General features: G+C 38.2%; 1 protein-coding gene across 3 annotated transcripts; it reads right to left on the bottom strand.

The window, feature by feature from the left end:
- Positions 1-114: 114 nt before the first annotated feature.
- LOC121941048 (kynurenine--oxoglutarate transaminase 3-like) lies at positions 115-12113 on the bottom strand. Of its 3 annotated transcripts, none has more exons than XM_042483756.2 (14): positions 11959-12113; positions 9270-9360; positions 7691-7752; positions 6577-6721; positions 5413-5562; positions 4545-4631; positions 4310-4432; positions 4086-4206; positions 3039-3115; positions 2862-2951; positions 2051-2237; positions 1008-1081; positions 808-894; positions 115-685 (listed from the first exon to the last, which is right to left on the bottom strand). In XM_042483756.2, exons 1-14 carry the CDS (start codon positions 12021-12023, stop codon positions 629-631), a joined length of 1416 nt encoding a protein of 471 aa, XP_042339690.2. In that variant the 5' UTR covers positions 12024-12113; the 3' UTR covers positions 115-628. The 3 variants fall into 3 exon arrangements, with proteins under 3 accessions (XP_042339690.2, XP_042339691.2, XP_087934277.1); XM_042483757.2 differs by having other exon boundaries at positions 11910-12057; XM_088078151.1 differs by lacking the exon at positions 11959-12113 and adding an exon at positions 10034-10052.
- Positions 12114-12336: the final 223 nt, after the last annotated feature.

Below are 12336 nucleotides of genomic sequence, written 5' to 3'. Positions count from 1 at the left end.
TCAAACTCAGCCCACTGAAACTTCTTAGAGTTGGAAATGTCAACCGGCAATTAATGCAATTTTTAAATAAGTAACACGTTAGTTACAGAGCTTAATTGCATCAAGATTAACACATTATATGCTGACAAACAAAATATCAAACCTTTATTTTCAAAAGTCGCAATTCCACAACCAGTTCTGACACACAATTGAACCCAAAATGTGTCTGGATTTTAGCTTAATTGGAAAATAAAGACTCTGTTAAGGCAGAAAGGTTCAGTCAAAACAGTCCTCTGCTTACCTCTCTGTGCTGTGTGTTAATGTTAAACTCCTGTGCAAATATTAACTCAAAAAATACTGAATCAGTCTACACAGTCTGACAATAGGAATGAGTAAGGTGTACAGATCCACTGGATCTTTGGGTAAATTGATCGAAATGACCTCTCACCTGTCAGCTCACACTTTAAGGGATTAATAAAAACTACTCATTACCGAGGTTAAAAACAGGACACAGGTCAAAATATGAAACGGCATTCTGCTATTAACTGCATTTTTCCAGTTTCCAGAGTGCAATTTCTGAAATCCCGTTCCCTCGTTTGAGCTCGGAGCTGTTCGTCCTCCCTGAACACTCAGTGACGTTTCTGTCACATTAAACCGTCCTCCAGTTCTTCAGGATGCTTCCTGCTGCATCCAGAGTGCTGTCTTGCTGTTGAAAGACGACTGACGGTTATTAATATATTGTTTTCCCACCAAAGAAAAATGCATTAATCTTTATCATTTTGGATGGGCTGTGTTTTTGGTTTGTGACAGTCTTGTATTTGTATTTACCTTTATGAAGCAAAGGCGAATATATTTCTCAAACTGCTTCGTGGATTCCTCTCCGACAAACGCTGTGACTGGAATAGCGGCCAGTTTCTATATAAAGTACATTTTAAAAAGCAATAAAAACAATGTGAGTGAAACTACATCAGAATTTAGATATTCTGTATATAGTAGGGGGCTGAACCCATCAAACCCAATCAATTTACCTTTTCTTTAATCATCCATTTGACAAACTTGTAGTCGTAGGCTTCGTCATCGACCATATGTGACAGGTCCTGATCTACAAACACAGAGCAGATTAATGGCTCATAACACAGCGACTAAAAATTAAAATTCTTTCACTTCAATATTAATGCAAATAAATGTTTCAGGTGAATTAACTTTGAATGAATAAAACCTTTCAACACAACCACACTTCGCTTTAACGTATAGATCTACTGTGCTGAATATATTTGCTGTCTCTAATCACAATGAAAACTTTGAAAAGTTATTTCTTCTCTCTGTTACGAGTCTCTGCAACGTAATCAAACTATCAGCCTTTATCTGTGTAGCACTTTTCATACAAGCAAAACTACAACACAAAGTGCTTCTTATAACAAAACCAGAAGAAGTCCTACTACACACAGGCACACCTGCACACATGCACACCTGCACACAGGCACACCTGCACACAGGCACACCTGCACACAGGCACACCTGCACGGATGCAGCAAGGCTTTGTAATTAATTAAAGCAATAAAATAAGAGTACTCATTAAAACCGGGAACTAAGGAAAAGCTACCATAAGTGGGGAAACATTAGAGGCAGGATAAAACTTAAAGATAAAAATATTTTTAAAAAATAATAATAATAACAATAACGACAATAATAATCATAATAAATGCAACAAAAATAATAATCATCTAAATAATAGATAAAAGGAAAATGAAAGGATAACAGCACAAAGTATAATAATAGATAAAATGCTAAATAATAATAAAATGACATACCATCGAGAAAAACAGTGGAACGGACTAAAATGTATAAATAAAGACTAAATAAATAAATAAATAAATAGGTAAAGTTCAATTAAAAGCCAGACCAAAATCTTGAGTTTGCTTTTAAAATATTAACCCCCTCTGCAGGCCTTCAGGCACGCTAACCCACAAACGTGGAGTACAGTAATAAAAAGATGCCTCAGTGTGAGTTTTGGTTCAAACTTTTGGTGAAAACTTGTGAGCGACGTTAGTTTTAGTGTGGAGTAACTCACTGAGAGACGTCACATCCACGAGCATGAAGTAGCCTCCCTCCGGGATGACGGGAGTCATTCCGGCCTCCTGCAGGATGGCGGCCAGGCGGTCCCTCTTCCCCTCGAGCTCTGCGGCCAGCGAGGAGAAGTAGCACTCGGGCTGATCCATCATCGCAAAGTTATGCAGCAAACCTTGAGCCACAGCCTCCTGGAGACAAACAGACGGAGAGATGTTTCGGACAAAAAAGACAATGATAAAATAAAATAAATTAAAATAAATTAAAAAATACAATAAGAGAGGATCAATTTATCTGGGTTCTCCTTATACACTGTATCTGTAATATAGCTTTTTGTCCTTTTATGCAGTGATACATGCGCACAACAAACGCGTGTTGAATTTTGCACTTTGCACTTAGATGAGGAACTTTGCACCATACATTTGATATCGCGCACTTTATGCCGTACAGTTGACATTGCTACTGTTACTGCACTTTTGTCCTCTCAATGAATTGTTGCTTTTTTTTCTTGTTTATTTTCCTTTTATCTTACTGTCTTTATATTTCTGTTATCTGTTACCTGCCAAGAGACTCCAGATGTAAATCAGCAGTCCTGATAACTCTGGTATTTTTACATTTGTGTTTGATGTTGATGTTCATTAACAGGCTTTTATCCTTTTCAATAAACATCAAAAATCTTAAAACAAAACAAAACAAAACAAAACAAAATATAATAAAACAAAATGAAATAAAATTAAAAAAAATAAAATAAAATAAAATCACTCTGCTTTTTTTATGGATTTCAAGGGAAATATTTAGGAGCTGTGCAAACTTGCCTGTAAAGGTGTCGGGCAGGTGTACAGAGTGTTCTGCATGACGGTCTGAAGATGCTTTATCAAGTGTTCGGGTCCTATAGACCAACCAAGCTGGGAGACACAAATTTAAACGGCATGATGAGCAAGAACTGATTGCTGAATATTAAAAATTTCGCTCCGAATCGACAGATGTGTTACCTTCCATCCGGTGACACTGAATGTTTTCCCGGCGCTGCCGATAGTGATTGTTCTGTCCCACATTCCAGGAAGAGTGGCTACAAAAAAAAAGAAAACTACATCAACATTTTGGGACATTGAAACTGAAAAATACTTGAATTACCGCCATGACTTATAGTTTCTTCCACAGACGATGTCGACAAACAGCAAGCTTCAAGGTCAGCGTCACCAATTCAGTGTCTGACCTGAGAATGTCGCCCCTCTGTTTCTGGGCTTTGACGCTGAGTAACGTCCAGAAACGCGTTTTTGCAGATTTGCATATAAACTTCATCATTACATCCTAATAGACATTCGTGTGAAATTTGAGCGTATGAATTCTCGAGTTATAGCCAAAAACATGTTTTATGAGGTCACCATAACCTTGACCTTTGACCATCAGATTGTAGTAAATTCATCTTGAGTCCAAGTGAACGTTTGTGCCAAATCTGGTGAAATTCCCTCAAGGTGTTGTTGACATATCGCGTTCAACAGGAATGAGACAGACAAGGTCGTCTCAAGGTGTCCTTGAGATATCGTGTTAACAAAAATGGACTGGACAGATGGCGGGACGCTCAACGCGAAAATATGATGCCTCCAGCCTTCGTTATGGCCGCCATAGAGGCAAATTAAAATCCAAAATTTGGTACGCAAATAAGTTGAAGTCAGCTAAAATAATATTGTGAAAACTTGAAAATGTTGCAGCCCCTCTCACTCAATACTGCACTACTACTACTACTACTACTACTACTACTACTACTACTACATCTCTTTCTTAGACACATTAACACATGAAAACAAAGTCCAGGTTAGAAAATGCCAAAATTATCCTTTAACACCAAATGGTGTTAAAAAAAAACACAGTTTCAAGTGAAAAACAATGTGATGCATGTAATTCAAGAAGTAATATACATCAGTGCACGCACGCAGAAAGCTGTGCTAAGAATGGACGAGCTTCTATTATCAGGCGGCTGACAGCGATCGGCTCGGATTACATTCCTGTCAAACATTTCTGTCGAGCTGAAAACGCACCGATTTTGATATGTTGGTGTCCTCTGTAGACGAGCCACTCGTAAACCTCGTCGCTGAAGCACAGAGTGTCGTGTTTGATACAGAGGTCAGCGATCATCTGCAGCTCCGCTCGGGTGAAAACCTGCAGGAAGACGACAGGAATCACTCAAAGCGCCCGATTTTCACTGTCAGCGAGCGTTCCCGTCTCTGAGACACGACGAGTGACGGCTGGGATGTACGCTCACCTTCCCGATAGGATTGTTGGGGGTGTTGATGATGATGGCTTTTGTCTTCGAGTTGAATTTACTGGAAAGCTCATCTGGGTCCAGATACCAGTCTGCACTCGTGATTGTCTTCTTTCCAGACTTCTAAAACATTACAGAAGACATTTTGTGTCAAACCTACAAACGTCCTCGAGACGTGCAGCGGGTAAAGTAGATACTGAATTTACGTGACGAGATTTTAGTGGGATTAACTCACGAGGCGTAACGGTATCAGCACAGGTTTGGCTCCGGCCATTCGCACCATCGGGACGTAACAATCGAAGAAAGGTTCGATGATGATGACCTGGAGAAAGAAACGTTACACAATAAATACAACGTACAGCAGGGGCCTCCACTCGCTCTGCTTTGGGGCCAATTTTACGAAATGAAAAGAGACCAGGGGCCAGTCGCAGCAGCTCCAAACCTGTTTCTGGGATTTTAGGACATTTCTCAGATTTGAGGACATCTACAGGATTTTTTGGACATTTTTAAGATTTAAGGTCGTTTCAAGGATTTTTGGACATTCTACTTTTATTTAGGACATTCCTAGGATTTCTGGCCACTTTTAGGATTTTAGGATATTTCAATGATTTTGACACATTTCTAGTATTTTGGACGTTTCAAGGATTTTAAGATGTTTCAAGAACTTTAGGACATTTCTAGGATTTCAGGACAATGGATTTTGGAAGTTTATAGGATTTTAGGATGTCTATAGGATTTAGGCACATATGTAGGATTTATGGACATTTCAAGGATTGTGTATAGTTCAATGATGTTTCTAAGATTTAAGCACATTTGTAGGATTTTGGACGTTTCAATGATTTTAGGACGTTTCTAGGATCTTAGGTTGTTTCTGATATTTAAGGACATTTCTAGGATTTTGGATGTTTTACGGATTTTAGGACATTTCTGAGATTTTAGGACAATTCTAGGATTTCAGGACATTTCTCAGATTTTGGGATTTTTCTAGGATTTAGGACGTTTTGAGGATTTTAACATGTTTCTAGCATTGGGGAGCATGTTTCTTAAAGTATATGTGTGTTTGCATAAAAACAACTCTGTGTGAGAAAGAGAAATGTCTTCACCTCGTCCCCGTCCTCCACCAGTCCCTGCATGGTGCTGAATAAGGAACCGTAACCTCCCACCGTGACCAGGATTTCTTTAAAGGGATCAATCTGGCGCCCGCAGACCTTCCCGTAAACCTGAGAGAGAGCCTTCACCAAAGTCGGATGACCCTGACAAACCAACGCAAGACATAAGTCATAAAAACGACAGTAAAGAGCAAATATCTCAGTCAATGTGAATTATAAATTGTTTTAGCTAACTTTGACTTTAGTTGGTAGCTGAGAAAATGACAATAACCAACAACAGTTTATTCTGTCTGCACAGCAAAGTTAGAGGGAATAATCAGCCAACAACTAAATAATCAACTTGTTTTTTAATCAGATTGTGAAATTTGGGTCAATAATTTTCACCAGCTGGTAACACATACGGTACATTTCTTCACAAAATTACAGTTTATCATTTATTCTGATGGGGTTGAACCAAATGTTGGTTTTTTTTAACATGTGAAGCTTCTACTGTGGTTTTCAGATGGAGCTCGATTGTCTTTCGTTATATTTTCTGATGTTATCATCACTCCAAATGTTTTAAAATCCTCTCTTTTTATTTAATGTTATAAGCGTCATTTATGGCGTTAGATGGTTTGGTTGCTATCAGCCCGCCCCGTTAATAACTTTTGTGACTGTGGTGAAAATATGAACCGATGCAGAAATTTCATGAGATAAAAATATATGAAATGATTCTGGAAATCATTTTTTTGATAAATTTTGACCTTTTGCTCGGGAGTTATCAGACACGTTTGGATCACACGAGTCGTAAACAAGTCCACGCAGCCACCATTGGATCCAACGCTCATAATATGAGTGTGAACTCATCGTTATCTGACACTCTGCAGAAATACCACCTTTAGAGAGGACTGAAAAACATGCAAAAATAAAAGCTGCGCAGCATTCGAATGTTCAGCTCTACGTTATAAAATTTGATGAGTTGAACTTCAGTCGGTTAATGATGCATTTCAGTTCCACGTAAGGTCACGTGTCACTGCGCTGCTTATTAATGCCCAAAATTACAGAGTAAAGGGTCTGCAGAGGTTAAATAAAAAGTTTTCATCTCTATCTCCAGTCCCTCAGCAGCACTTTTTCTTTACAAACGGATTCACGCGAAACGTTAAGGTGTTAGTTTCTTACGAAGCCTCGGGTGTACTGGTTCATCCTGTCCACCGATGCAGCTTCTGCGAGAGCTTCTTTAATGTAAGCAGGTGGAGGGATGTCTGGAAAACCTTGGCCCAGGTTTACGATGGAGGGGTCCGCCGCCACCGACGTAAACGCCACCCTGAGTCAGCAATGAAACAAGACATCACTGGACAGACCAGAATGTCTCTGTCACTAAAGGACACATTTTTATTCAAACAGCCACAGGATATCTGTTAAACTGAAGTCTCGCACTACAAAAAAACGAAAATGGAAAATGTTAAGAAGGAATACTCAACTTGCTTCGCTCTAAGGCAAAATGACAGGAGGCCAGTCGCAACAGTTTCGATGATTTCAGGACATTTCTGGGATTTTAAAAAAGTTTCTCCAGTTTTGGAAATGTTTTTGGAAATGTAGGACATTTATGGGAATTAAGGACTTTTCTCGGATGGTACTGCATTTCTTGGATTTTAGGAAGGTTGTCAGATTTTTGAGAATTTCTAAGCTTTTAGGATGTTTCCTGGATTTTGGCACACTTCTAGGATTTAAGGACAATTTTAAGATTTTTGGACGTTTGCAGGATTGACAGACATGTCTCTGATTTTAGGACATTTTTTGGATTTTAGGACATTAGGGTCTTAGTGAGGACCTCTGTCGGGGGTGTGGGGGATCCTCCACTGGCACTTTTTTTGATCAACAAGCTCTTTTTCCTTTCTTTATGCACTCTGACGCCTTATATGTACTAAAAGTACAAAAACAATTCACAGTGTAAAACACTTTATTTTTTTTTAATAATTTGAAAATGGTTGGGGGGCCACCTGGCACCCTCTGGGGTCCAGATTTGGCCCGCAGTTTGTAAAGTGAGTATCACTAGTGTAAAATATATTAAAAATTTTTAAAGACATGAATAAAATTTAAAATTAAAGAGCATAAAGCATATACAGCCGCTGTGCTTCACGCCTCGTTAACCAGACTTACTTTGCTCTGGTCAAACAGAAATCCGGCTGTTTTTCATGTCATAATAAAGATGTTAAAACCCGATCAGAGGCCTGTGAGGAGCGCTCCTCTCCTGCTGAGCAAAACAAAGACCCGAATGTTTTGTTTCACCTACCACACATTCTTGTCCAGCCCCTCGATTCTTTTCGAGTGTGTGTGCCGCGACATCATGATACGCTGCAACACAAAACCAACACACATCACACCTGAATGCACATCGATCGACGTCACGTTTACATTTTACAGAAACTTACTTGCTCGTCTGAGAAGCTGTTTGCCGGCAGTGAAACAATCATCAGCCGCTCACTCAGTGCTGGACGTTAACACAGCAGGACTTTGACCGGAGGTTTTTTAACTGCTGAGATCTCATAACTGCATAACCTGAGCAGACCGTCCAGCCGCTGTTCCCAAAAACACCTCGTCCTCGCTGCAAACTGAGCGCTTCAAGTCAGAGCAGCTGAGCTCGTATGCATCTCACCGCTCCGCACAAGCAGCTCAACGTTTTTAACAGAGGCTGATTTATGGTCAGTTAGTACACGAATTTATCACCCATCACTTATTACACAGAGCTGCTCAATTTTAGAGTCTCTAAAGTCCTGAAAGGTGATATTTTATTTACTTTGTGTGCACAATTTATTATCATGTAGAAAGTTAGAAGTTTTTTATCTTTTGGGAACAAGTTATCTTGTACACATAAGATCTAGTGTGCACAAGATCAGCCTAACAGCCAAACTCCTGTGAAGAAAATTATAAAAAAAAATATATATAGGCAAGGCAAATTTTAAAGAACATTAATTATCAGAAATGACCCGCAATACTCTTTATCATGTTTTTAAAATTTTCTTTAAAATTTTTCTGATCTTTTTAAAAGGAAAAACTTTAGTCTTTTTTTCTTTAAAAAGTTATGGTTAAAGGTATGTTTTCTTAAAAAAAATACATTTTGGCAGTTATTCTTTTTTCTCTTAAAATGTCAACAAGTTGTAACGAAAAAATGACCTTTTTTAAATTAAGATTTGGAAGGCATGTTTTCTTCTTTTTTTTAAAAGCCTTTTTCTTTAAAAAAAAATGTGATTTTTAAATAACAATTTTTTGGTAATTCAAAAAAATGTTTTCTTTACAACTCACCAAAAAGACACCATTTATCATCAACAGAAGTGATTTTTGGATTTTCAAATTTCCAACGGTCCTTAAACACATCATGTGTTGTTATACAGGTTTGTGAAACAACATTTTCTGAAAACTTTCAGGGTATATTTAGCTTTCCAAAACATCTCCAAGCTTGGACATTGCTATTTGAAAATTTAATGTTTTTTAAGAAGGTTTTTCATAACTACGAACCCCGACAGTATAAATACTGCATCTTACATAAACTCTAAGATGAAAGTTCAGTGAAAACTGAAGGACAATAACGTGTATGACTGGTTTTGTTTGAGGGCTGCATCAGGGAAGGTTTGATTCAGATGTTGCTTTGAAGGGGTTAAAAACAGCAGAACTGTGTATGTTTCGTGTTTTAGTCTGAAAAAGCTGAAACTATGGGGTATTTACAGATTATGATTTAATCACTGTGTTCAGTCCACCTTAAAAACATTAAATTACGGTAAGAAAAGGCCTTGGAACTGTTCTGCAGCTCCTTTACAGCCAATATTAACTTTTAAAATAAAACACGAGAGTTTACGAGTTTAAAGGCGACTTACCTGTGAAGTGCTGAACCTTCTCCTGCAGGTGAGGCTGGCTGAGTGACGGGCGAACTGAGAGCCGGTCAGGACTCGTCGTGTTATGTTCATGCTGCACAAAAACAGAGAGAGATGGAAAATAAGTTAAAAATTACAACATGTTTACAGTCAAAAGGGTCATGCTGTTGTTTTACCGTGTTTTCTTATCTGATATGGTTATGTATTGTGAAGCACTTATTAACTCTGCTTTAGAAAAGCACTACAGAAATAAAGCTAATTACTTTTATTAATAATAATAATAATAATAATTTCTGTGATTGTATTATTGTTATTTTTTAGTTATATTTGGTATTACTGTGCCACTGACATCTCTTTTGAGGACACCAGCTGCTACAGAAGTCACCACAGATCTTTTCAACAGACATTTTCTTTTTTTTACATATGATTTATTTATGAGATTTTCAAGAAATTTTCATACAAAACTTCAAAAACACAATGTGTAAGGCCATACATGTCCATAAGAGATACAATTGGCAGAAAACTAGACAAATAATACAGCAAAGCAAGGTTGTTTGTAGAGACATTCATAGAAAAAATGCTGGGAACAAGCAGTATAGTCTTAAAAGGTAATCGTAAATAATAACTACAAGGACAACAACAGCAACAGGAAATAAGAAAACAAAAACAAACACAAAGACAAGTAAACAGACAAACAAAAGGAAAAAAAAAATAAAAAAGCAGATAATAATGAGTGCATGCGTAATCACAAATACAAAATGACCCACTCCATGCAGATGTACCACCAGGACTGGAAAAGCAGGGTTAGCAGGCCAGAGGGTTCAGGATGGTGGCACAGTGACGGGGGGCACAGTGACGGGGGGCACAGTGACGGGGGACGCACCACCGATGGGGACAATATTCAACTGAATGGACCCGACATGTTCTAGGAAGGGGAGCCAAATTTTAGAAGATTTAACGTTGGAACCTCGAAGACAGTGTTTTATTTTCTCCAATTTCTTCAGCAGACATTTGAAGAAAAATACTTCAGTACTTTAAATCGACTGCAGATCAGTTTTGTTGTAATAAAAAATGTTTTTGTTTGGCGGATCACATCACCATCATTTTTCTTTTTTTTTCTTAGAGAAACTAAAATGCAAAAATTACCATCCACATAAAAACGTAACTTATGTCGTAATATCTGTCAAAATAATTGCAATGATTTTTTTGTGTATCTCGCAGCCTTATGAAAGGCAGATAAATAAAATTGCATAACCCGTCTTTTGCAGTTAAGACCTGAAAAATTCGACTTTAAGGATATCTAATGACATTTAAATCCTAATGCTTTTAAATTCATGACATTTTAAGAGTTTTTAAGGACCTGCAGACGCTCTGGAGTAAAGCTGGCTGACTTTTGTCCTGTTTTTAGACAAAGAAGTCACCTGGGGCTCACAGTAAATGGCTTTTCCCCCAAATATTCAACCTCATTCTGCATATCAACAACAGATGGCGCCAGTGTGCTGCACAAAAATCCTCTTCACTATAATAAATCCGCTCCAGACAGCTTCAGACTGGTATCAGGGAGCCTTTAGGGACTGAGGCTGGAGTGTGACTGCGTTTTGTTTTTTATGACTCAGAGCTACAAATATTTTTTCCTTGTGTGTCCTCGAGGGATCTGAGGACACATGCTCAATCACACCATAAATAACCATATTCCACATCGTTATGGACGGTGAGATTTTAAAGAACATGTTTTTCAAACCTACCTGCAGGTTTTAGGCTTTCTGTGGATATTTAATCCAGCTGAGCAAATCGGCTTGATTTCTTATGAAAACATTAAAGTAGGCAGTGGGCAATGAAAGAAAAAAAATGACTCAAAAAGGAAGAAATTAGTAAAATGTACAAAAAAAAAAGATTAAAAAATTCAATAAATAATAATAATAAAGGTTATAATAATACGCATAAATAAGCAAACAAAAACTGGAAACGACCTGGGAAAATTTGCTTAAAAATTATGCTAATTTTGTAATATAACGTATAATAATTATAAATGTATTTTTCCCCTTGCTTTCGCCTTATAGATATTTTTTCCTTGCATTTTAAAAATATTTTTTCTAAATCTATTCTCACAAAGTACGTAACATTTCTAACCAGGCGGCTCTTTGTATTTTTCGCATGTTTTGGAGAGAAATCGCATCAATTTGCTCAGAGATCAAATGTTCAGATATTTGCAAAAAGCAGCACAAGAAAATTATGTTGCTCCCGGTGTGAAAGCATTAAAAAATATTATAAGTGCCTCCCTCACTCTGCACCTCCTCCTCCCCTCTCGCTCATAACGAACAGTCCCTAAAAAGTCCTGCAACCACCTTTACAATAACAGTTACTGATGTTAACATAATGCAGGGAGCTTTTTAACCCGTTATTTGCGCAAAAGCATATTTTGTTACCTCCAGTGAAACATGCATGTTGTTAGTGAGCCACGTTATCTGAGTACCGTTACGCGCACTCAGGTTACGCGCACTGAGATTGCACACACGCAGGCTGCTGTTAGCTCTCTGCAGCTAGCCGCAGCTAACAGAGTCATGGCTGCTGTTAGTTTCGTCTGTCGGTGAACGTCGGTGATGTTAGTAACGGCCGTCAGTGCCTCTGAGATGACACACCTACCATGTAGTGAGAGGAGTTAAGGCACCGCGGGGTCAGCAACACAACTTACTTGTCGCTGAGTTGCTGCGTTGCCCGACGGATCCCGGCAGCGGTCAGGGGAGGGGATGACGTCATCAGATGGAGAAAGTGATGCTGCCTTCACGGCCGCCGGAAACTGCACACGTGAACTCATCAGCTGACCAAAGACGGTGCTGCTAAAAATTCAGTTAACATGCAGTGCTGTTATTTCCTTAAATCTGTGAACTCAACGCGCTTATATTTGAGACAGGAGGGAAAGTGTCAGGTTACACCAGATAAAAAAGTGTCACAGTTTTACAATATAAATGGTGCCTTGATATATAAAAAGATAAAAAGAATAGTGTAATATCAAGATAAAAAGCATGCAAAGTATTTTTTATAGCAAGATACCGTTAAAACAAGATAAATA

Source organism: Plectropomus leopardus, chromosome 5 (genome assembly GCF_026936395.1).
Source record: "Plectropomus leopardus strain MGB_pleo_1.0 chromosome 5, ASM2693639v1, whole genome shotgun sequence".
NCBI classification, from domain to species: Eukaryota; Metazoa; Chordata; class Actinopteri; order Perciformes; family Serranidae; genus Plectropomus; species Plectropomus leopardus.
Note: the sequence above shows the minus strand (reverse complement) of the source record. Positions and strands in the feature narration are given on the sequence as shown.

Coding starts and splice junctions, on each gene's coding strand:
- LOC121941048 (XM_042483756.2), bottom strand. CDS start 12,023: ATGACGTCATCCCCTCCCCTGACCGCTGCCGGGATCCGTCGGGCAACG. Junction 2,238..2,861: donor CCTGCCCGACACCTTTACAG/GCAAGTTTGCAC, acceptor GTTTGTCTCCAG/GAGGCTGTGGCTCAAGGTTT. Junction 1,082..2,050: donor CGTGGATGTGACGTCTCTCA/GTGAGTTACTCC, acceptor CTGTGTTTGTAG/ATCAGGACCTGTCACATATG.